The sequence below is a fragment of the Ostrea edulis genome, chromosome 6 (assembly GCF_947568905.1).
Source record: "Ostrea edulis chromosome 6, xbOstEdul1.1, whole genome shotgun sequence".
Lineage (NCBI taxonomy): Eukaryota > Metazoa > Mollusca > Bivalvia > Ostreida > Ostreidae > Ostrea > Ostrea edulis.
In genome coordinates, this window is record NC_079169.1 from 86,664,082 (window position 1) to 86,689,627 (window position 25,546).

The following is a 25,546-nucleotide window of genomic DNA, read 5'->3' on the forward strand; positions in this document are numbered from 1 at the left end:
CAGACTGATATGGATTAAAATCACTCAGAAAATGATAGCATTACTTTTAAAGTCTTCAACTTCGATTAGCGATTAAAATCATAATCGGTAAATGATTGCTTTCCTTTTATAATTTTCAACTTCCTTAACTTAAACAGTTATCGATTTAAATCGTAATTGGAAAATCATTGCTTTGGTTTTAAAGCTTTATACTTTTTCAACTTAAACGGTTATTGATTAATATCATGGTCGGAAAAGCATTACCTTGCTTTAAAGTTTTCAACTTTCTTAACTAATTAAAATCATGAACAACCCCTATGTGAATAAAGTAAGTGCACGCGTACACTGGTTTTCCGTATGAATTCCGATAAGCAAGTTAAAAGGTGGATGCAACTTTGATTGATTGATTGTACATGGTGTTACTTTTACACCGATTTGGCAATATTTCATGTATATTTTGCTGCTACAACTGCCTGGAGTGGTTTTGAAGTTTCGGAGGCCGCAATGAGCGACCTCTCTTTAAAACACTATAGCGACCTATTTGTGTGTCAAGGCGCTGTCATCTCGACAGGGGACCGCCATTTAACGTCCTCATCTGTGCGGCTTTGACAGTTTAAACATATGAATATGAAACTCATAAAAATTACGTATTGCGATCATTTGTAACCTTCATAAAGAATACATACTTTATTAATTAAAGGAATCACATTGCGTTTGAAATATCCACATTCTTCTTTAGTTTTCTCCTTCACGCTATACGTCATGATGTTTTGCTAGTTTGTTCATAATTCCAGGTAAGCAGATAAGCAATATAGGGGGGATGAAAATTAGAAAGGAAGTTGTAGTATTTAGAATTAATTATATTTTGAAGGGACATACTGGATATGATAATTAAGAATGGGATATCGACAGGTAGACACTTACGGTGCACACCGCTATAATAATTAATTTAATTTTTACAGCATTTTATACTTCAATCATTTTAATTTGGGAGGACACTCGCAACAATTTTAATGTTAATGTAATTGCAGGAAATGTTGTCGCTAGTAGACAGGGCTGATAAACCGGATCTAAAAGTAGAAATGGATGTCCTAAGTGTATAAATTTTCTCTCTTAGTTAAAATGCTAATGAAAACGATAAAAAAAAAACTGTGATGAAAAATGAAATGTATTGTGTTTGTGAAACACTTGGCCCTAGCGTGGCTAAGTTCACCGTGGTAAATTTGATATATAGGCATTAATGAATAGCCTTGACTCAATGGTTGAAATGTTATTACCAAGGTTAAAATCCCAGATGGATACAAAACGACAGCCATACAAGTTCTATTTTCGCAGAATCAGAATCATAGCATCAAGAATAGGTCTTCAGCACACCTTGCTTGTCGTAAGAGGCGACTAAATGGGCGGTCCTTCGGAGGAGACCGCAAAAACAGAGGTCCCGTGTCACAGCAGGTGGGACACAAATAACCCTCCCAGTTCATAAGCGCATAGCATATGGCTAAATAATGCAGCCCTTCATCTGCAATGGTGAGCGTCTCCAGTGAAAAATTCTCGAGAGGGATGTAAAACAATATACAATCACCCAAAATATCGATAACGCTAGCTGGAAATATCTTTCATTACACTTTCTACAAATAAAGAAAATCGAAATATATCACCCATATACTAGTAACTCTAAACAACCCCCACCCCCACTGTTTTGAACTTAAATGGGAAATCATGGGAAGAAGAAAGAAATTACATTTCATAGGACAAGTTCATTTTACTTACAAAAACAAATTAGTTTTAATTTTTATCATTTTTCAAAAAAGGTCCGTTTATAGCACATGTTGTTATTCTGTACTTAACCCCATTTTGATGGAATTAATTAATATTTGTAGATAATGTTAGTGTCAAAACCATATCAATTAAAATACGTAAGTCTTAAATTTACAAAGGTAAATGCGAGGTGAAGTAATTGATATTGGTGTATAGCTGTTGACAATCCGTACATCGCTGCTAGTAAATAGATGTATTGATGACTGCCCCTTTTAATTTGGATAATACAAAGTCAAAGTTTAATGTCTTCAAATTAGGTCATTCATTGAAGAAGTCATGTAGAGAACGCGTCTAAACCCACGGATATACAAACTACGAGAAACGTTATGATGCACGCTGTTTTTGGCTAAATTTAGCTCTAAAACTTCATAGTTATTTCGGATTTCAAACATTTCGGTTGAGCATCACCGAAGAGACATTATTTGTCGAAATGCGCATCTGGTGCATCAAAATTGGTACCGTATACGTTTTACATATTCATAGACACCAAATAGAAAGCTGAAGATTTCGGGTTCTTGTTTTTATTCATTGACGAGGGTGAAATCGGGCTGATGATCCCTACAGCTTTAATCTATGTTGGTATACTCAGAATGCTCAAAATAGAGACGCTTTTATAAATCATATTATAACACTATTGAAAATCCAACTGAATTTTGGACAGTAGGACGATGTGCTACAGAAACAAGGGGCACTGTTACTATGACAACAGCCGGAAATACTGAAATTTATAATGAGACTATTTTGTACCCCTATTGTGTACGTTTTACTATAATATGCTATTTGGCATATTCATCGAAAATGTGGCTTAAAATGGCATTCTTCCGGTGATAAAAAAGACGAGGTGAAATACCAAATACATATCACAATATATATGAATTATCTGTTTTAATTCATGAGGTATTTCTTTAAGAGGTCAAAGAGATGTGTTTATTACAGATGAGATTAATGTTTTGTTTTTCATATATCATGTCAGGTAAAAGATTTAAAAACACATACGTATATGAATACGGTGGGAAGAATGTCCAATCGGGGGAAAATTAATCCATTTGCATTTATATATACACTTTTCAGGCAGACAATAAATTTACAATGTATGATGTTCATAAATGATCTCGTCATATTGCAACCACGTGACCTGACAGAAATTAACAATATAGTGCTCTTGCAATTCCACTCACGCTCAAAAGCATACAGGTAACTGTCACGGAGGGCTTGTGTTTTAGAGACTAACACTCAGGACAGAACGAGATCATGGAGGGTTGTCGGATTTTAAAATTCTCGCTGGCTCTATTTCTGTTGATGAACAATTGCCTTTTTTCCGTTTATGGGGTAAATATTTGCTTTCTTTTGTCATTCCATGGGCGATGGTGTTTGATATTTTGAAAATGGATGTGGTGTGGATTTGGTTTCAGTTCAAAAAGTGATATCAGATCATGAAATGAATCATTTCCTGGATAGTGTAACTGCTTTTGAGATTTGTAAAAATGTCATTTTCATTTCCTTATGGTTAAATGTGGTGAGTACTCAAAAACTTGTATTTTTCTTATTTAGAAGATAAATCTGTAAAACTTGTTCCTTACAAAGCTGAATGTTTAAAAATTTGAAATTGAAGTCACGTACAATGCTAGTATTCTTAATTTACTCACTAATGTACACTATATTTACGGTAAATAATTATTTTCATATGTAAATGTGATTGTTTCCTTGACAAGCATATACCTTGTCTTTTACGCTCATTTTCGTGTCGTGCACGGAAATGTTCTCCACAGGTCGTGGGGGTTTGACCACAAAAATTATACTACTGTAACAGAAAACTGACCGTTTGACCACACAAATCATACTCTGTTATGGAAAACTGAAAGTCTATCCGATTGGATTTACAATATGTACCTCTTCTTTTTTTTTTACAAGAATTATAAACACCATTAACTTCTTTCTTGAACTATATTCCATTATTGAACCTTTGCACCAAAAAGTGTCTGCTAGATACAATACTTGGTGGTTTAAGAGGTGTATCGTGAATAATATATTTCCATAATTAAAGCGATGAAAAATTGCGGTCCGTGAACATACACAGAACTTCATTTGAGTACATCCAACAGGCAGTCACCAAATTTATGCATTTCATGTACGCCTTTTCTTAGACTGTCAAACAGAAATTAATTAAAATGTCGGGAATCGTGACGTGCAATTATGAAATGGGCTTTTGATGAATAACATTTGAAACTTAGGTAGATAAATAATCTTTAGAGAAATAACTGTAAAGTCCATTGATTGACATTTGTTACATATAATAGAAAATCAAGGATTTGAACTTCGCTTAATACAAATGGACTGTTTAGGCAATGCACGTTGTTTAATTCGAAAACACCTGAAGTAACAAATATGCTAAATTACTCAAGAATAATGTATTTTTAAAAAACATTATTGTCGTCTAAATTGGGATATTACAACTAATATAGCAAAAAGAAAACAGCAATATACAAGCATAATGCAATTTATTATTAGTATCGTCTAAATTCATGTCGGTATAAGCCACATGTATGTCGAAATCACTATAACATAAAATAAAGTTTATCGTCATTGAAGACTATAACTTAAAACTTACATAACTTCTGAATTAAGTACCCTATGCTGATAGAAAGGTTCCCCGAATATGAAAATACCAACAACTCTAGGTATTGCATATACTTTACCTCGAAATTAGGAATTTCGGTGGGTTTTTTTTTTATTGATTCTATTTTTGTCTCATACTATATTAATCGGTGATTAAAGAAATAAAGTACGTTTTTGTTTAGATTTGAACATATTTTATCAAATGAATCAAAAGGATTTGAAACGGGTTCTAATAACTTACTAGTCCCGGTCCTAAGTTTACTGTAAAAAGAAATATCTAAAGAACAAACGAACGATCCAACACACCAACTACTAAATATGAAAATTTGAAAAAAGAATATCAATTTGTGGAATTTCAAGGGTAATACTTAACAATAACGACACGTAAAAACAGACCAAGAAATAAAAAGAACCACTGTTTTATATTTGATATCAGTTTGATGAAAAGGTAAAAATAACGAACAGTGATCAATGCAAGGTGAAGATAACGAACAGTGATCAATCTCATAACTCCTACAAGCAATACAGAATAGATAGTTGGGCAAACACGGACCCCTGGACACACCAGAGGTGGGATCAGGTGCCTAGGAGGAGTAAGCATCCCCTGTTGACCGGTCACACCCGCCGTGAGCCCCATATCCCGATCAGGCAAACGGAGTTATCCGCAGTGAAAATCAGTGTGCCTAGAACGGCTTAACAATCGGTATGAAACACTTCAGACAGCATTTGACCCAATGCGAGGTTGTATTGACGAACTAGATCGTTATAACGACCATAGAATATGCAAATTGTTGACTTTAAACTCCCATAAGAGCTACAAGATTAATAGTTGGGTAAATACGGCCCCCTAGATATACATGTACTAGAGGTGGGATCAGGTGCCTAGGAGGAGTAAGCATTCCCTTCGACCGGACATACTCACCGTTAGCCCTTTATGTTGACAAGGAAAGCGAATCCTTAGTCAAAATCAGTGTGTAAAGAACGGTTCACAATTGGTTGACACACGTCAGACAACGTTTGACCCAATGCCACTCGTAGGTTGTATTGACGAACTAGATCGTTATATCGACCATAGAATATGCAAAATGTTGACTTTAAACGCGACTGTTGAAACCCCTGCACTATCAACTTGTTTGTCAGTAGCCTGCCTCGATTTAAAAACTGATCATGCGTAAAACAAGCTCTTGTGTAACGAATTAGTTGAGAGATATAAACACCATATCCATTCCGTTCTTGAAACACTGATTTTGACTGCGGATAACTCCGTTTACCTGATCAGGATATGGGGCTCACGGCGGGTGTGACCGGTCAACAGGGGATGCTTATTCCTCCTAGGCACCTGATCCCACCTCTGGTGTGTCCAGGGGTCCGTGTTTGCCCAACTATCTATTTTGTATTGCTTGTAGGAGTTATGAGATTGATCACTGTTCGTTATCTTCACCTTGCATCCAGGTGATAATGGAATATTCCTACATAATGTGGGAAGTGGACGATGGAGAAGCTGAAATCATAAAGTGGAGATGTTAGTTTCCCGTTAATATCCCTTTTTATGTTAATATATTAAAGAGTTCAAATATTGTACAAGGTTATCAGTCTTTTCAGATCATATCACAAAGTTGTGAATAGCGCTACACGTGTTTGAAATGGCATTTTCTGATGTTAGAAATTAAGTGATCAATAACAATTAAATAAATTTAAAATACTAATACCAATTGACAACAGAACGTTTTTCATCAGAAACTTTACCAAAAATACATCTTTAATCATAAAACGAAATCTTGATATCATAGATACATATATGATACCTCATACCTATGTAAATAAATAAATGTAGAGTACATGTTACAACTTCCTTACAGTTTTATAAGAATGTTTGATTCCTAAACACAAGTATACGTATGTATATGTCACGCATTCAACAAAGTAGTCCATCAACTAAAATTTATAAGTAATATGAAATTGTTAGACCGTTCTTGGCACACTGATTTTGACTACGAATAACTCCGTTTACCTGAGCAGGATGTAGGGCTCACGGCGAGTGTGACCGGTCGACTGGGGATGTTTACCCCTCCTAGGCACCTGCTACGGGTGTGTCCAGGGGTTCGTGTTTGTCCAACTATCTATTTTGTATTGCTTATAGGAGTTATGAGATTGATCACTGTTCGTTATATCTTCACCTTTCATCACTATGGTAATTTTCTATCACACTATCCTGAAAACTAGAAAGACATAAGTACATGTATATCTATTCTTTAAATATTGATTGGATAAAACAACAATGAAAATCAAACACAAATAAGGGCTAAAAGGTAGACGTACACTGTGGATGATGAGAGGCGTATAAATCTGCAAATATATATATAAGTTTAACATCAACTTAGGTCGACCTTCAAATCAAGAAAGCTGCACAGGGCGGGACTGATTTCTTTTATACGGGAAAATCCACATGAATTACATTCGCAAAAGGAAACTACAGAGATACATATACATGTAGGTATAATTAAGTATAAAGCAACCGCAGGAGTTAGAAACACAGAATAAGATCAAATCGCAATAAATTCCATCCACAGATAATATATATATATATGTACATGTACCCACTCAACGGTATATCACATGAACAGTAAGTAGTCTTCAGTGTTTAAGAATTTGGGCACCAACGAATATTTTACAAGATGAAAATCTTAAGATATGCGCAATGGTATTTTGATATTGAAGACTTTGATATTTACAATGTATTTATTATGCTGTAGTTTTATTATGAGGTTGAAAAGTGTGGTACTTGTTGCCCCAAAGAGCTTCATAATTCCTCTAAAGAATGCAAATTTAAGAGTCAGGCAAACACGGACCCCTGGACATACTAGAGGTGGGATCAGGTGCCTAAGGAGAGTAAGCATCCCTTGTTGAACAGTCACACTCGCTATCAACCCTATATCTTGATCAGTTAAACGGCGTAATCCGTAGTCAAAATCAGTATGTAAAGAACAGCCTAAGAAATGAAATGAAACACATACGTCAGTTTTCGATCCAGAGACAGCTTGTATTTGCAAATTAGATCATTATAACGACCATAGAAATTGCGAAATGTTGACGTTAAACAAGACTTGAAGACATGCCACAAATTTTGGTCTATGGTAGGTGCTCTTTGTCAATTAGCAGTGACGGGTTCTTTATCGTGCTAAACCCGACAAGAGAACTCGGTTTCCAAGGTCTCATCTGACAACCCGCAACATTCACTTCTAATGGCGATTACTGGCAAAGGAGCATTAGTTACACTTTTTATTACTTAGTTCTGTCGCAGATGATACTCAAACTCACTATTTTCCGATCGGAATATTAAAGTCTCTATCACATATATGTGAAAGAATCATGTGCATAGAAACATTTTGATTTTTTGGAACAAAATGTAGCATGACCGGAGGTCGATGAATATTGTACTGGATAGGTTGTAGTTATCTGAACAGGAACTTGATTGCTACCTCAGCTATTATCCAATCACTCTCTACTATGAATACAGATGCAAGAAAAATTATGTGAAATTTGGATGGCGTTGATGGTTAATCCATGAATTTTAAAACTGCATATGCATGTACATGTAAAAAATAAGTCCATTGAATAGCAATAATGCACGCATAGTAGGCTAACAAATACATGTCTGGGTTTTTTTAAAAAGCTTGACAGATATCTAAGTGACAGGCGAACATTTGATAAATGTATGTAAAATGATTAATGGAAAAAATCCCCGCAAATGATGCACAAAAATTAATTACACAATCGGGCCATGATAGGTATTATGATAATTTGACACATCTCTCACGGAGCATTCATCACCTCTGACACTGTTCAATCAGTACTTTATGATACAGGAACTTATTCCCCGCGATTCAACTATAGACATATATGTCGTGACGTACTCTTTTGTGACATCATAGATTGTGAACATACAGTATTGCGATTTTTCTCGTTAAGCCTAAGCTACACCGCGTCCGGTTCTAAATTTATAAGAAATCCACAACCATCACGTGATCATCCGTCCCGGATGTCCTTAAATCGATGAATTTTGACTTTTCATAAATAATATCTTGAATGTCAGACAGAATTTTCCCCTCATATGGAGATTTCACTATTGCCGATGAGGGGCGCCAAGATTTGGGCCTATGTTCGGCGCTCACGGTCTTTGAGCAGGAAGGGATTTCTATCGTGTCATACTGTGACACAGGACCTCGGTTTTTTGCGGTCTCATCCGAAGGACCGCCCCCATTTAGTCACCTCTTGCCACAAACAAGGGGGTACTGAGGACCTATTCTAACCCGTATCCCTATGGGACTTATGAAAATACCAAATATCGCAGTTTCTACCTACGATAAAAACGTGGTCACCGACGCAAATTTTGAACATATCCCACCCACTCATTTGGGGTATGAATTCTTGCATTCCACTTTCAAGTCTTTCCAGCAGCTGCATCAACGTTGATCTAACATTGATTCAACATAAGATTGTTAACGTTGAGATAACGATGATTCTAAGGTCGAGTTTGCAAAATGAATTGACATTGAATTAACGTTTAAATCTTAACATTGAATTATCATTTAATACATTGCTCCATAACTTCATGCCAAACATAGGTCACCGAAGACCCATTCCACCTAATAGGGTTTTGGGCTGCTAGTGTTCCCAGGTCACTTTCTGTTCCCACTGCTCTGTCTCATTATGCTTTCCCCGACTGTTTCAAGTCGTATTCTATTTTCCCCAGCATATTCCACGAGATCGTCTATCTAGTGAGTGTGGATACTAGCCTATTTAGGGCGTGTCCCATCCAGTCCCACTTCTTCCAAATATTGTTTATATTAGGTCCAATATATGTTTCACAAGAGTTGTTGTTTGAATGGTTAGGATTTCACTCAAATTGAGACGTCACCAGGTGTATATTAATTACCACAATTATAGACCTTTGCTTATCGCTCATGGCTGAAACAGTGAGAAATCTTTCACGTGCCAACCCATGTGGCGACAAAGGACCTCTCACTGTTTAGGTCAGATCCGAAAGACCCGTTCTTCTCACTTGTAGGAATTGTGAGATAGATCACTGTTAGTTATCCTCACCTGTCTAAATACATGTACATAGCATTTGGTGAAGGAACAATCACTACCTATATTTACGTCATAGGTTTGACATGGCTATGGTACGAACGGGGGTAAAACTCACGACCTCCCGATTACGACGCAAACCACAGTGGTATAAGTTAATTGAAACTATGCATAATTAAAAGGTGAAGATAATTAACAGTGATCAATCTCATGAGTCCCATAAATAATGCAAAATTAAAAGTACAACAATCCCGAACCTTGGCGAACCAGAGGTGGGATCACGTGCCTATGAATATTATGAAATAATGAAAACAAGCATATTACACCACATAAAGAATCTTTGATAAATTTGAAACCATAAAGCTTTTCCAAAATCAACAGCATCATTGCGTACGACTTTTTAATACTTTACACCATCATTCCTGTCAAAGACTTATATTTTTTGACATCATAGACAGCTTCTTTTTAAAAATACTGAATTTTGAAAATATTCATATTTCGTGATCAGTCAAAGATTGTTTTTGTTTAATATTACTCTGATTCTATGTACAAGTATTTAGCGGTTGATATTGAAAAGATTCTAAAGGATGAAGATAACGAACTGTGATCAATTTCATAGCTCCTATAAGCAATACAAAATAGAGCGTAGGGCAAACACGGACCCCTGGATATACATGTAATAATAATAATGATTGGTTTTATATAGCGCCTTTTCCAGCGTATGCTGCTCAAAGCGCTTTACAATAATCAATGTACATTATTACCCCGGCAGACCTTATATCAATCTAGAACTTTCTCAGCCTCCTAGGAAGCATACAGTAAACCAGAAGTGATAAAAGGATTAGATAGGTTACATGAGGAATATGTTTTGGTTCCAGCTGACAAAGCTAGTAACAACATTGCCTTTGTTTGTAAGGCTCATTATTACAACTGTATTTTAAACGAACTTGGCATTAATTCCACTTTTGGTAATCATACTTATACTCCAACTGCCTTTTCAAAAGATGAAATTCTTCAAAACCATGCTTCAGTTTTAGACACATTTAATATTCCAGTCAATGGGTCGAATGAATATGAGTTACCGTACCTATACTGGATTCCTAAACTACATAAAAACCCTTACAAACAAAGATGCATTGCTGGATCTAGTAAGTGCTCTACCAAGCCCCTATCTTTGCTCCTCACGAAAATGTTAACAGCTGTGAAGGAGAAACTTCAAACTTACTGTGCGACTACATATGTCAGAAGTGGTGTTAATCAAATTTGGATTCTAAAAAATTCTAAAGAACTTTTAGTAAACTTGAAATCACAGAATTTTTCCCAAATCAATAGCATTAAAACCTATAACTTTTCAACACTATACACGACCATTCCTCACGAAAAATTAAAGACTAGACTTTTTGACATCATAGACAGTTGTTTCTTCAACAAAAACGGAAAACGGAAATATTCATATCTAGTGATCAGTCATTCAAAAACTTACTTTGTTAAACACCACTCTGATTCCACGCACAAATACTCTGAAGTTGAAATAAAAAATATGCTAGAGTTCCTCATTGACAATATCTTCTTGGTCTTTGGTGATCAGGTCTTCCAACAGTCTGTTGGAATTCCCATGGGCACGAATTGTGCTCCTTTGTTAGCTGACCTGTTTTTATATTCATATGAAGCAGAATTTATTCAAAAACTTCTACGTGAGAAGAAAAAATCTCTCGCTGTGACCTTCAATTCGACCTTTAGATATATCGATGACGTTTTGTCTATTAAGAATGATAGCTTTCATTCATATGTCGATTGATATATCCCTGTGAGCTCGAAATAAAGGACACCACAGAGTCCACTTCTGCTTCATACTTAGATATTTTATTGAAAGTAGACATTGACGGCAAACTGACAACTCAACTGTATGACAAACGGGATGATTTCAGCTTCTCCATCGTCAACTTCCCATATTTGTGTAGCAATATTCCATTATCACCTGCATATGGTGTTTATATATCTCAACTGATTCGATATGCAAGAGCTTGTTCTGTGTATAGTCAGTTTTTAAATCGAGGTAGGCTACTGACAAACAAGTTCATGGTACAGGGATTTCAACAGTCTCGATTGAAATCAGCATTTCGCAAATTCTATGGTCGTTATAACGATCTAGTTCGTCAATACAACCTCTCATTGGGTCAAATGCTGTCTGACGTGTTTCATACCGATTGTTAAGCCGTTCTTGGCACACTGATTTTGACTGCGGATAACTCCGTTTACCTGATCAGGATATAGGGCTCACAGCGGGTGTGACCGGTCAACAGGGGATGCTTACTCCTTCTAGGCACCTGATCCCACCTCTGGTGTGTCCAGGGGTCCGTGTTTGCCCAACTATCTATTTTGTATTGCTTGTAGGAGTTATGAGATTGATCACTGTTCGTTATCTTCACCTTGCATACAGTGCAAGCTGCCATTACAAGCGCTACCATTCTAACAATATCTTTCACTGTCTATAGCCAGGTACCCCTTTTACACTTTGGTGGAGTGAGGAAATTCATGTAAAGTGCCTTTCCCAAGGACACAACGTCAGCTCTGCCGCGGCCAGGACTCGAACCCACGACCTTTCGGTCGAGAGTCTGACGTCCTAACCACTCGGCCACCGACGTTCTAATGTACCAGAACTTCCTAATTGATTTTCTTTGATCAGGTCTTCCAAAACTCTTTTGAACGTTTTATTGGCACGAATTGTACATGTGCTTCTGTATTCTTTGACCTGTGTTTGTATTCTTCTGAGGGAAAATTAGTTCTAAAGCGTTTACACGAGAAGAGAAAATCTCTTGCTGTCGTCTTCAACGCGACCTTTAGATGCATCGGCGATGTATTTAATAAAAATATTCACTTTTATTCATATGTCGATTCGATATATCCCAGTGAACTCGAAATGAAAGATTCACAGCGTCTTCCATATCTGCTTCATATTTGGGTATTCTATTGCAAATAGATGTCATCGGCACACTAACAGCTAAACTTGATGTCGAACGATATGTCATCAACTTCCAAATCGTCAACTTTCCATATTTATGTAGCAATACCTATATAAAGTGTTTATATATATCAACTTATTCGATATATAAGAGCATGTTCTGCATATGATCATTTTAGGCTGTGGTAACTCAGGTGACCTGTTGCCATTGGTCTATGTACAGCATCATCATGAAGGGCGACATGAATTGTAAATTTCAGGTCTCCCGATTCCCCGCGACCTTAGATGCAGGGCAAAACTGCCAAAATTTTATCAGATTTAACAATTAATATCTATCTACAACCGCACATTTGTAAAAATGAAAAATAATATCAAAATCATAGTAATGTAGAGCAGGCAAACATCCACCAAAATTGTCAATCTTACGATCTCCGTGGTATAGATTTTAACTCCAGGGAGAGCAATTTATGTGTCAAACATTTAAATAACATCAATGCTATTAATACTAGATTAAAACTAAATACAATGTAGATATTTAGAAGGAGCGGGTAGCCTTTTACGTTGTTAAATCGATGTTCAAAACACATTAGCAATTCAATGTTAAAAATTTCTGAATATTTTGACATCGGTATTTCAGCGATGGATCAACACTGCAGTGTGGTTGTTCAGGGATTCCTCATGCTGTTTTCACTTTGATACAGCGATTTGTGCTCGCTGTGTTCCCGATTTTCAGTTTTGTTTTTAGTTTTGGGAGCTTTGTGACCTCGCACCCACCCCATTCCCTAGGATACCATTTTAAGATGGAATTACTTAGCACAACTTTCTCAAAATGATTTAACATGACACCCTTTTCATACGTTTTGTTGTTTTTATCATTTTCTAAATCTAAAAAGAAACTGATTTGTTTTTTACTCGATACTCCGTGTCACCTTCAACATTACCATTTTCTACTTGTATCTTTTCTGAATATTGTCAATCATATACTAGTAATATAGTAGCAAGACGAGGCGGATCTGCTTCGTGTTGGTGATCAAATTCTCATTTAAAACAATAACCCACCTCTATAAGTAACACTAGCCTCTTCAAGTTTGCATGAAATGTCATAAAATGACGGGTTTTTTAATGAAATAATGCCCCTTTGATGAACCTCACGGATGTCATCTATTAATCCTATAAGCCACTGTTAATGCAATATTAGTAGTACATGGTCATTTTGGTTTTGCCATACAATGAGAAATTCGTAGAGTCAAGTTAGTATTTAGCAAGAGGTTTTTATTATAAAAGTTTACACCATTGCAGCGGTATAAGCTACCATTCCATCAAATACACATAAAAACAAGAATACCCTTATTTAACGATAGAGGACTCTATCGAGATTAGGTTATATCTAATGTCAAAGCATTGTCATAGTGAAATAGATGTTACAGGACGCCGTGATCCCTGTCCCTACATGTATATCATTCATATGTTTGTTATACATATACAAATAGTCCTGTTGGATAGGGGGGGGGGGGGGGGGGGGGGGCGGCGGCAGAACATTAACATTGGTCTGAATTACATGAAAAGATGAAGATGCATGCAAGGTGAAAATAACGAACAGTGATCAATCTCATAACTCCTATAAGCCATACAAAATAGATAGTTGGGCAAACACTGACCCCTGGACACACAAGAGGTGGGATCAGGTGCCTAGGAGGAGTATGAATAGACTGACTAATCTCATACAATACAAAATTAAGAGTTGGGCAAATACGAAACCCTGGATATACCAGAGGTGGGATCAGGTGTTTAGGAGGAGTAAGCGTTCCCTGTCGACCGGTCACACCCGCTGTGAGCCCTATATATTGATCAGGTAAACGGAGTAATCCTTAGTCATGTAATATATATGTCATCTATGGCAAAATAGGTAATTTGTCAAATCTCTACCCAGAGTTTAAGGTATATATGCTATTAAAGCTGAATGATCCGATGTATTATTTTTATGCATAAATACTTTCAGGCAGATTAATTAGTGTTTAAAGATATCAACTTTCCTTTAATTACATGCTTGAAAATACTTGCATGTAAAAGAAAACATTGGAAAGATTATTTAGAAAGTAAATATAGTGTGGTACACATAAATCACCCGGAACATATCGGGCCTTTCATCAAAAACAGAGTGTTTTTCGGTGAAAGACCCGAGGTGTTCCGGGTGATGTATAAATTATACAGTGTTAGGTGTCTATAAATAACCCCAAGCGCGTCAGGGGAATCCCAACATGATGTATTAACTCAGACGCATCTGTATAATTTTAAGACTGAAACAGCGTAAAACAACGAATTACTAAGAGGTATTTAATCAAACTTATGGCACGGTACTGTTGTAACAAAAATACACAGCTTTACACAGATAAGACCACCGATGATCTGAAAGTTTGAACTGCACACGTCACGTGACTTTCACTTGAAATGGCCGAGAGACGGTTGTTAGTAAACACCGATTTGAAATCAAGTAATTCTGGTTCAAACAGGTGAAATAATGTATGACATGTCGTACAGCGTCATTAATACGCAGCTGCGATGATTTAACAGCGGTTTTACAAGGTAGAAAAAAAAATGACGAAATTCGGACCATGCAACTTTAATATCAGTGGCAACATTTTTCTTTGGGTACCGAATTCTTTTTTCGCCTTATTGTTCGTTGATTCCTCCGTTGGCATTGTGTTTCACACGCACGCTTCGTTTTCTTTTTCCGGAAATGGAGTGTTGTTGAATCAACTAATTAACATTCTAATAAAGATATTGTATCAAAATATCCAAATAGTTATGAATACCCATTGCTTGAATGCAAGGTGAAGATAACGAACAGTGATCAATCTCATAACTCCTACAAGCAATACAAAATAGATAGTTGGGCAAACACGGACCCCTGGACACACCAGAGGTGGGATCAGGTGCCTAGGAGGAGTAAGCATCCCCTGTTGACCGGTCACACCCGCCGTGAGCCCCATATCCTGATCAGGTAAACGGAGTTATCCGCAGTCAAAATCAGTGTGCCAAGAACGGCTTAACAATCGGTATGAAACACTTCAGACAGCATTTGACCCAATGCGAGGTCGTATTGACGAACTAGATCGTTATAACGACCATAGAATTTGCGAAATGCTGACTTCAATCGAGACTTTTGAAATCCCTGTACCATGAACTTGTTTGTCAGTAGCTTACCTCGATTTAAAAACTGATTATACTGAATATATTTTACATGAATTTAATCTATGTCTCTCTTCTTTTCGGGAGTGTGGGGTGTAACTTTTAAATAATCCAGGAATAGCCAGATTTTGATAGTAATTATCAATTCAAATAAGGTATAGGAGAAATAAAACACGATAATTAAAGTACAGGCAAATTACAGTGTTCCTTGAGGCTAAAAGTATGAAATATCTATATAATACATGTGCATAGAGTTTAAACGTTTTTTTTTAAATCAGATACTAGTAATCACACCTGGAAACCTAGGGTGGCTATTAGTTTTAGAAGTGCAGAAACAGTGTGGAAACCCAAGGTCTCAGTAAGTTTCTGCTGCGCAAACCACCTGGAATCGGGGACGGCATAGGTTTACGCACTCCGTAAACTCTTGTAAACTTGGAAGTTTCCAAACTGAGAACTTGTGTAAACCATTTGTTTTATTAAGTTTCTGCATTGTTTACGCAAAATTTCCACACCATGGAAACCATAGATTTTCAACAACAAAAACCCACTACGGATAATACGGGTTTTCCAAATGTTTCCACTTGAACCAAGCAAACCCACTTTGTGTAAACTAGCAAAAACGTATAAATGAAGCACACTACACCATTGCCTGGTTCTGTCATAGTATATGTTACAAATTAATACAGCAGGCCGTTCACTTTTAATTAAACATTAGCTCTCATAACTCGAATACTCAATAGCCTGAAACTGAGACACGCCAATCTACTCATTTGCAAAACCGTATGTAAATTGATAAAGAAGGAATTAATCAAAATGAAATGTTTCATACTGACGGGATATGAGCGTATTGTCAAGCCATAGTGGCTGTGACACATTCGTGCAAAACACTGCGCACTCTGCACGAAGCTCTAATGCGGATCTATTTTTACTTAACTTGTTGGTTTCACCTGAATTTTAATCACCTGATTACGTCTACTTCTGTTGTTAATTCCGTTGTGTGGAATATGTGCAGTAGTAATATTATTTAATGTTTTCTTACTATTAACTTGGATAACCTTAACTCAATCTTGTTTGACATTTTATGCGAATCAAACGCTTTCTCCGGTCTTTTTTCATATTAAAGCGGCATTTTCAGTGTGTACAATTACCCTTTTATTTTATATCAATGAATATGGATAAAAGGTTTCCCATAATCCTCAATAATTATATCCTATCATTTATAGTGAGGGGAAATGCAATTTCAATGATGAAATGGAGAAGTTTGCGTATCATTCTATATGATTGGTTGAATGATAGATAGATAGATAGATAGATAGATAGATAGATAGATAGATAGATAGGTGTTGTACGGTATAGCAATGGTTAATCTATTGTCAATAATTAATTTCAGCAAACATTTAAGACCGGTACAAGGAAGAGCTCTTTCTCGTTTAAATCGCCTAAAGCTGTCAGTTGGAAGCGACCGTCCGCAAATGCACAACACAATGTCCAAATGCCACAAACGGTACAGAGGCCACAGACAGTGCATATTCCAAATACTGCCCAACAAAACCAGCAGAAAGTAAGGCACCTTCACACATTTCACCTAAAGTTAACGTACCTTAACACACCTCCATGTTAACATGAGAGACTGTTTCAATTAGCAAGCCTATAACAAATTCTTCTATATACTGAAATTATATCAGATTTGAATTAAATTATATATATGGACGGTATTATCACAATTCTTTCTAATCATTTCAGTAAATCAAATGGTATTGGGAATTTTATTTGTTATTCTACAGAACCTTGCCCAACAAGGATTTGCATTTGGTCCGGAGCGGTCGGCACAAAAGTCTGCATGGCAAAACCAACAGCAACAACAACCTACTCCAGTCCAATATCCACAAGCGGTGGGCTCAAATCAGCAGCAACAATTCCGAAATTGGCAGACACCACAGCAACAACCAGAACCACCACAGCCATATCAGGCACAACAACCAAAACCACCGCAAACATATCAGCCACAACAACCTGAGCCACAGAAACCAGAGCCACAACAGTCCTATCAGGGACAACAACCAGAACCACAGCAATCATATCAACCACAACAACCTGAGCCGCCACAGCAACCTTACCAACCACCACAACCACAACAGCAGATTCAGCAATCTTGGCAACAGCAATCTTGGAATGGTCCGTCTCCTCAACAAGGCATTCAAACGCAACCAGAACCAGTTCAACCAGTTTATAGCCCACCTGATCAGCAACCTTCACCACAGGTTTATCAACCTCCTCAGCAACAACCTACTAACCCGCAAAATCAGCAGCAAAATTGGAATCAAGTACCTGCTCAAAAGCCAGAACCCCAATATCCACCAACCCAAACTCATGGCACACAACAACAACAACCTGCTCAGGCAAATCAACAATGGTATCAGCCGCCAACACAAAATACCCAACATCAAGTAAATCCACAGGGACAGCCAGCTCAACAACAAATTGAAAGGTATCAACCCCATACTCAACCACAAGAGCCACAGGTTCAGTCTCCGATCCAACAACAGACATGGCATCAGCCAGAGCAACCTCCTCAACAACAACCACAAGCCCAACAACCACAAGTCCAGCAACCGCAAGTCCAGCAGCCACAAGTCCAGAAGCCACAAGGTCAGCAACCTCAACCCAATCAACCCCAAGTCCAACAGCCTCAGCAACAGCAGAGTAAGCAGTGGTACCAACAACCACAAGTCCAACCAGCTCAACCAGAACCACAACAGCCAACCCAGTGGTATCAACCGCCAGAACAACAACGACAACCAAGAAACAATCAGTGGCAACCTCAGCAACAACCGCAACAAGGTATATTTAACAGTATTGAAATCAAAGAATCTTTGAAATCTGACTCAGTAAAACCAAATTATTCGTCAATAAAATGGTACATCTGAAATCCTGGAATCAATTTGAAGTACTTTTATCATTAAAAGATATTTTACACAGATGGGATTTAAATGGTGATCCCTTCTTTTTGCATTAACGTTAGTCGAATGATAACTCTTCATCAATAAAAGAGCAGTATAGATGGAGTTAGGTAGAAGTTCATAGTTTAAAGATGAACTACTGTACGTTGTAAAATACTAAGGCCAAGGATTTCAAACTTAATTCTATCCCATTTTAACAAGAAAGATAACTCAAGTAAGACGCATGAATGTCACTGGCTTAGATTTACGATGTACCCAAATATGATAACTTCAAATTATAGAAAAAAATTTTTAGCACTATACATGAATTGTATAATTCTCTTAAGCTTGCAGTTTGGTCTTATCTGAGATAATTGATCGAAAACCTTAGATTTCTAAGATCATAAGCTAACTTCCTAGACCTATAGAACAAATCAAAATATGAAAACCAATTAATTTGAAAAATTGAAGGATTTTACCCGCCACAACAGCAACAGGGCAATCAACAAGGACATGGTGGACTTCCTGAAACATTACATTTAGGAACGACAACTCCCTCGAGCGCTTCCTTTGCCGATTATATTCAGAATCAACAACCACCACAACAACAACAGCAGCAACAACAACAACAACAAAAACCAAATCAGGTTTATCAACCCCATCAACCAGTTCCACAGCAACAACCTCAGTACCAACCACCACAAGTAGTTCAACAAACACCTTTTGCTGGCAAACCAGTACCTCATCAGGGTCATGCACCATCTAATATTCCTGTTGCGCCAGTTAAGCCAATTTTTGCTGGTAGACCAGATCCCATTACCCCCGCGCCTCATGCTCCATGGACCACGCCTGCCATTTACAAACCTACCACCCCCGCATATGTTCCACCAACCCCAGGTTGATTATGTGTATAGTTGTTGTTGCGATGCCAAATAAAAGAACACAGCAGCTTCTACTGTATCAGATTTTTACACGCAGTATATGTTTCGATGTACATAAGCACACATGAAACACAGCTTTCTGCAATAACTTTCACTGGTCATTAGGAGAGATATACACAGGCTGTTATACTACATGCTCATATCAAAAGTTTACTTATTCAATTTTACAGGGCTTTGTATTGATGTACCAGTGTTCTTCACTGCACTATATGTCTGTAATGTTGTATGTGTGTGTGTATGTGTGCATTTATCGGGTCCAATATATTTGCCTATACTAATTGTGTTTCTTTTTATAGCACTGTTTTATATTTTGTCTCGTGCTTTCACTTCTGTATACGAATACTTTATTATTATATGATTGAATCTCATTATTTCTTATCCTTTTTGTAACAATTATATTTTCAAATGACTTGCTCTACACTTCCAAAGTTAAACGATATCTCTTTTTAAACATCCTGGGCACCGTTGTTAATGTATCATCGCCTTTGTTTACCGTTTTGACTTTCCGTCTTTCACCAGCTCCTGTGTTCACAACACCAGCTCCCCCTGTGTCCTCTACCAAGGCTGGGGAAGGTCTTGCTTGCTACAACACTCAGGAGTGTGACGTCGGCTGCTGCTACGGACATAATGGTCAGTTGCTGGACATGTCCACATACGGCCCAGGTGGACCAAAGGAGTACCAGGGTATGTGGTACAATATAATTGGATATTACTGTTAATTTAAGTTAAACGAGAATCGACCATGATGGCCCTAGTTCGTGCAAAACGTACGGGGATTCAGATTGTATTTAAGATTAGAATTGTTTGAATTATTTGAATCGCCTTCTTCCTTCAGCAATATTGCTTGACAGTTTTCATAATTGAATTCAAATTATTGAATTCTTTCTCTGATTGTTTATGTAGATAAATGACTTGTGTTATTTCAGTTTCAGGAAAATGCTGGATCCGCACCCCTGGACGTGGCGATAGATGTGATGATTTATGTCCCTGCACCACAGGTTAGTTATAGGATACACAATACTTTATTAAATCTGATTGTTATTATTTACTTTCAACTTTATTAATTTTTTCTTTATACGCGTAATTTTTTCGTAGTTTACCACATTTATTTTAATGCATAAGAATTGGATATTTACTATTACCGTCCTTCATATCGTAAAGCCTAACACTAAATAAGTGCAGATACCATTATGCACAATGCACATGTAACAAACGAATTCACTTTTGGTGACGGTTTTCTTCCAAAACCCAGGATCCAGACATTTGATATTGAATGCATACATATACATATATATATATATATATATATATATATCAGTATTTTGAAATGTGTTACATAGGAAAAACTTGTTACATAAGGTACCTTTCTTAGATTAAACTTGACGGGACTTTGGCCAAAAACACTTCCTTCCGTGAATATCAATGACGTTAAATTTCCTTCATCTTCAGCGTAGTCTTCAAAATGAGGTCGTGGAAGCTGAGAGAGAAGCATTTTAGCGTTGTTATTTTGACAATCACTTTTCTGCTCAAATTTGAAATGACGACATACATGCATTAGCTTTTTGACAATTCGTCTCAATTTTGATTCAATGGATGTAAATCTCATCTTTGAAATGAACCCGAGTCATATCGATGATTGATTAATTTCACACACTTTTAATTCTTTAACATCTATGGTTTGTGTTTTGGTGTACTACAATTATACTACTTTAGCCTTGATATTAGTTATAGTTCATTTGATTTTGCATAATAACAATCATGTTGCTGCAAAACTAATATGTCCGGAGATATTTTTATTTACTAACGACAACATTGTTACGCTTACTAATAACTTTCTCTGAGTCTGGTTTTGTCGTAACTTCAAAATAAAGAGTGGATATTTTATCCAAACAAACGACATATACTTAGAGGATTTCGGTTATGCTTTTACGTGTTTTGTGGTGGGCTTTTGGAATCGTTCAGTGTTCACAAAATATCCTGACCACAACTTGTAATCACATCTGTCAAACTTAATGATGCACTACTAACACCGGGGATTTTTATGGAATTAAATTGGAAGCTCACACCAGCGGACGAAGGTAAGCTTATACTCAGATTTTAGTTGTTTTAAAATTTACTCCTAAATCCTTATTATATCAATCATCCAACTGGCTCAACCAGGTTTAGAATGTGCTAAAGTATTTAAATCTAAACCTGCCTTGAATCTATGTCATATTGTTATCTCGATATATACACAGAGTTGTGAAAAATATAGGAAAATATATAGTGTGATGTGCTTTCAACATAATCAATAAAAAAACAGGGAGGGGGTGTGTTGTTTTTAAAGTACAAGATCCTGGTTTGATATCACGCATGATAACCGGTGCTTGCAAAAAGACCTATTTTAAATGATGGCACGTTACAGAGCTATGTTAATTGATACGTTACAAAGCTGTGTCGATCACGCATTTTTGGTATCCTAGTTCACTGTGAAAATTGTAAATTTTGTAAACTGAACTTTTACCAATCAGATCAGGAGACGAGTACGTAAATGTACTAATTGTAGATAGTTTTATCTTCTGTGTTTGTCTAAAGAAAACCACAGCATTGGGCACAAAACAGTGTAGCATTAAACACTACATGTAAATGCAATTATAGTCGTCTAATACTTTAATACATTAACACGATCCTCTTCTAATATTTGCTTTGGTTATGCAATTTTAGCCAACTATTTACTAACATTAATCAGTACCTATCCAGTCACCTTTGATGTGTTTACAAAGATATTCGATGGCAATCAATGCTGTTTTTCAGGATTCACGTGTGACCAAGATTATCATCCCATCTACCCAAGCAACCCGAAATACGTTCATGGGGGCAAACTGTTTGAGAAACCCCCAAGAAAATGCAAATCCGCCAAAATTGTTAAAATTAAACAAGCTGCATTCTGGGAATGTTACAAAGACCATGCCTGTTCCGGTTTCCCGACGGTGTAAAGACACGGGAAGAATGTCCGACAAAGTGATTAGTGCTGTTCACAGCCAGATGATGTGACATTTCTATAGTATTTTCTCATGACTGTACGTAGCCATGCTGAGCATTGATGTCGTGTTGTTCACATTGTTAAACCGTCGTGGCCATCTGTGATATGGAAGACTTAGGCTACTACGGATGATGGATCTGTATATATGATACCCATACAGTTCAGAGATACGTCTAATGGTCATTTTCATTTTTCTCGATATTTTGTAAATCATTTTGGATCATTTCTGCAAAGCTGATTTAAAAGTACGCACTTAATTCCCTCTACATGTTTTCAATTTGTTATGACGTAATGTTTACCGGTAGAATTTTATCCCTGTCTCCCTAATTGTTCCATGTTTTGAAAAGTGCTTTAAAGAACTCTTTATGCAATTAAATTAGTTATTGTTTTCTTATATTACGTTAACATTATCATATATGCGGTTTGGAAGATAATTAAACATTTGTGACATGATATGGTTATAATCTTTTGTGGATATAAATTTCTAATGGATCGTAAATTATTTCATTATTTTAATTTGATAGTCTAATCATATATAAGTATGTTAATTGTAAGTATGATAGTGAAACACGAGCGGAAAATCAAAGGTAGTTGGGGATACCTGAGAAAGGAAAGAATATTTCTTGTAATGAACAACAAATCAACGAGCAAGGTCAATACTGCAAATTAAACATGCATGAATTTCACTTTAACATGACATCCACTAGTACTCTAATTGCAGTTCACTCAAATAAATTCATCACATAAAGTAATTGGACAAAAACTGTGATTTTTGAAAATCAAATTCTGTCTTAATTTCAATATTTTATTGGTGATTGTCATCACACTGTAATCAATACAACTGTGTTGGATACATAGCACATTCCTGTAGGATATCCCACTATCCAGAGCTCTTATTTAAGAAACAAGGTATCATTTAAAAATATTTATCGGGATATAAATACGGGTTGGTCACGTGATCAAATTCCATAAAGCCCGAAGGGCTTTATGGAAAATTTGATCATGTACCAACCCGTATTTATATCCCGATAAATATTTTTAAATGATACCTTATTACTTATATTTACATTTTTGGTCGGTAACATTGCTGAATTGTGTTAACAACACGTTTCCATACATTTCAAATTGTTGACGTCCACAACGAAGCGTCATAGATGTTCAAAATGACGACAACACAAAACAAAGTTCTATAAAATGAAGAACTGTTTTAATTATTAAGACGCTAGAAAGCAAGTATATCAACATATACTTATACATTAACTCGGGAGTATATAATGGAAAACTCTTCCATATGTCTAATTTTAGGGGGTGGGGGAATTATGATTTAAACGGGGATGCGCAGTGTTACACTTAGAGTTGTGATGCGCTTTGATTTTTGAAAAGTGAAGACGTTGAAGACCGACTTTGAAAGATATTGTGTGGATATTACGGAGTTAACAGAAGACTGAGATGGAGGAACATGAAGAACAGGGCAGCAGTCGTCAGGTGTAGGCAACTCATTTATAGACAGGACAGAGGACGCAGCTCAGATGAATCTCCGGAAAGAACTGAACATCGCAGAGAATGAGGAACTGCACGAAGGTAAGGGACGGTTTGGATTTGGATATGTAATTGTTGATAAACATGAGCTCACTGAACGCTTCTTTTGACTCTATCATTTTTTGTAATAGGTTTTTAACGACGCCTCGCTTCGATGTCCCGACATAAACTTGGAAATCGACATCAAGCACTATGGCTGCTGTGGTACGGAAGCAGTGTGGTGTGTAGGTCTTAATGCACTTTGACGACTTATCGGCCATACATCCTGTGAATGACCTTTTTGCTAAAGCCTAATGTCATCGTCTAGCAGTAGGTACAATTCCGCATCACCGATGACCAGGGTGAAGTTGTAGCAGACGAAATTTTAGACATACATTAGGCCTAGTAGGCTAGTAACTAAATACATTGTTTACAGAAATGCTTTTATCAATTATTGATGAAAGTCCACTGCTTGGAATACAAATAAAACCGTAAATACATATTGTGATGTTGATTTCATCTATTGAAAGATTTCTGTAGTAAGTGAGAGCAATTGCTAGATGTGTATTGCCTTAGTAAAAGTAGTACCTGTTACCTACTTTTAACAAATGTTCATACGCACAGCCGTGACCTCTGTTGACCCCGTAGTAGATTTATCCAGAAATAAATACGTATTGCTCGTAATAGTGTTATGTAGGAGAAAACAGTTGCAAATGTAAATATATGGTATTAAAACATTTTGTTACGCAATCCTTTGTCTTTTTAGGCTTTGTCCAATAAGCTGACTATTGCTGTCCATTATTTTTAAGAATGGACAGATACTGTCCGTTCTTAGAAATAATGGACAGTAATTGTCAACGTATTGAACTGTGCCAGATAAACAGGGGATGCTTACTCCTCCTAGGCACCTGATCCCACCTCTGGTGTGTCCAGGGGTCCGTGTTTGTCCAACTATCTATTTTGTATTGCTTGTAGGAGTTATGAGATTGATCACTGTTCGTTATCTTCACCTTGCATAAACCCAATAACTTATTAGATAGGCTGAAAATAAGAGAAAGACAATACATTTGTTAATGAGATACAAATTTAATTTTCAATTCCCTACAAGTAAGACTCAACACAGATATCGGGAAAATCACTGACACACTTAAAACGATATTTCACCTTAGTAAAATTTTCTGCTTTAACTTTAAGATTCGCAATTATTTTTAATTCCACTGGTCTTTATTATATCGCACCAAAACTTAAATTTGAAAGACATATTTCCATGCTATATTTGAATTTCGCTGGATCCAGAGGCACATTCCGAAACTTCTTCACAATGCTCTTTTTAATGTTTTCTTTATTAGCATATCCTTAATTCTGAATTATTATTTTCGCTTTCATGAATAATTTTATTTCACGAGATGAGTTTATTGGGTTCTTTTGGCTGCCGTTAATTATTTCCTCATCCAAATATTCGAAAACACAATGC

At 36.6% G+C, this 25,546-nt stretch overlaps 1 protein-coding gene across 1 annotated transcript; it reads left to right on the top strand.

Annotated features, from left to right (window-relative positions):
* Window positions 1–2,955: 2,955 nt before the first annotated feature.
* Window positions 2,956–23,007, top strand: LOC125645553 (transcription factor SPT20 homolog). The gene is made up of 7 exons (XM_048871140.2): window positions 2,956–3,126; window positions 17,043–17,213; window positions 17,437–18,493; window positions 19,063–19,488; window positions 20,052–20,216; window positions 20,459–20,530; window positions 22,326–23,007. Exons 1-7 carry the CDS (start codon window positions 3,049–3,051, stop codon window positions 22,505–22,507), a joined length of 2,151 nt encoding a protein of 716 aa, XP_048727097.2. The 5' UTR covers window positions 2,956–3,048; the 3' UTR covers window positions 22,508–23,007.
* The last annotated feature ends 2,539 nt before the right edge of the window (window positions 23,008–25,546 follow it).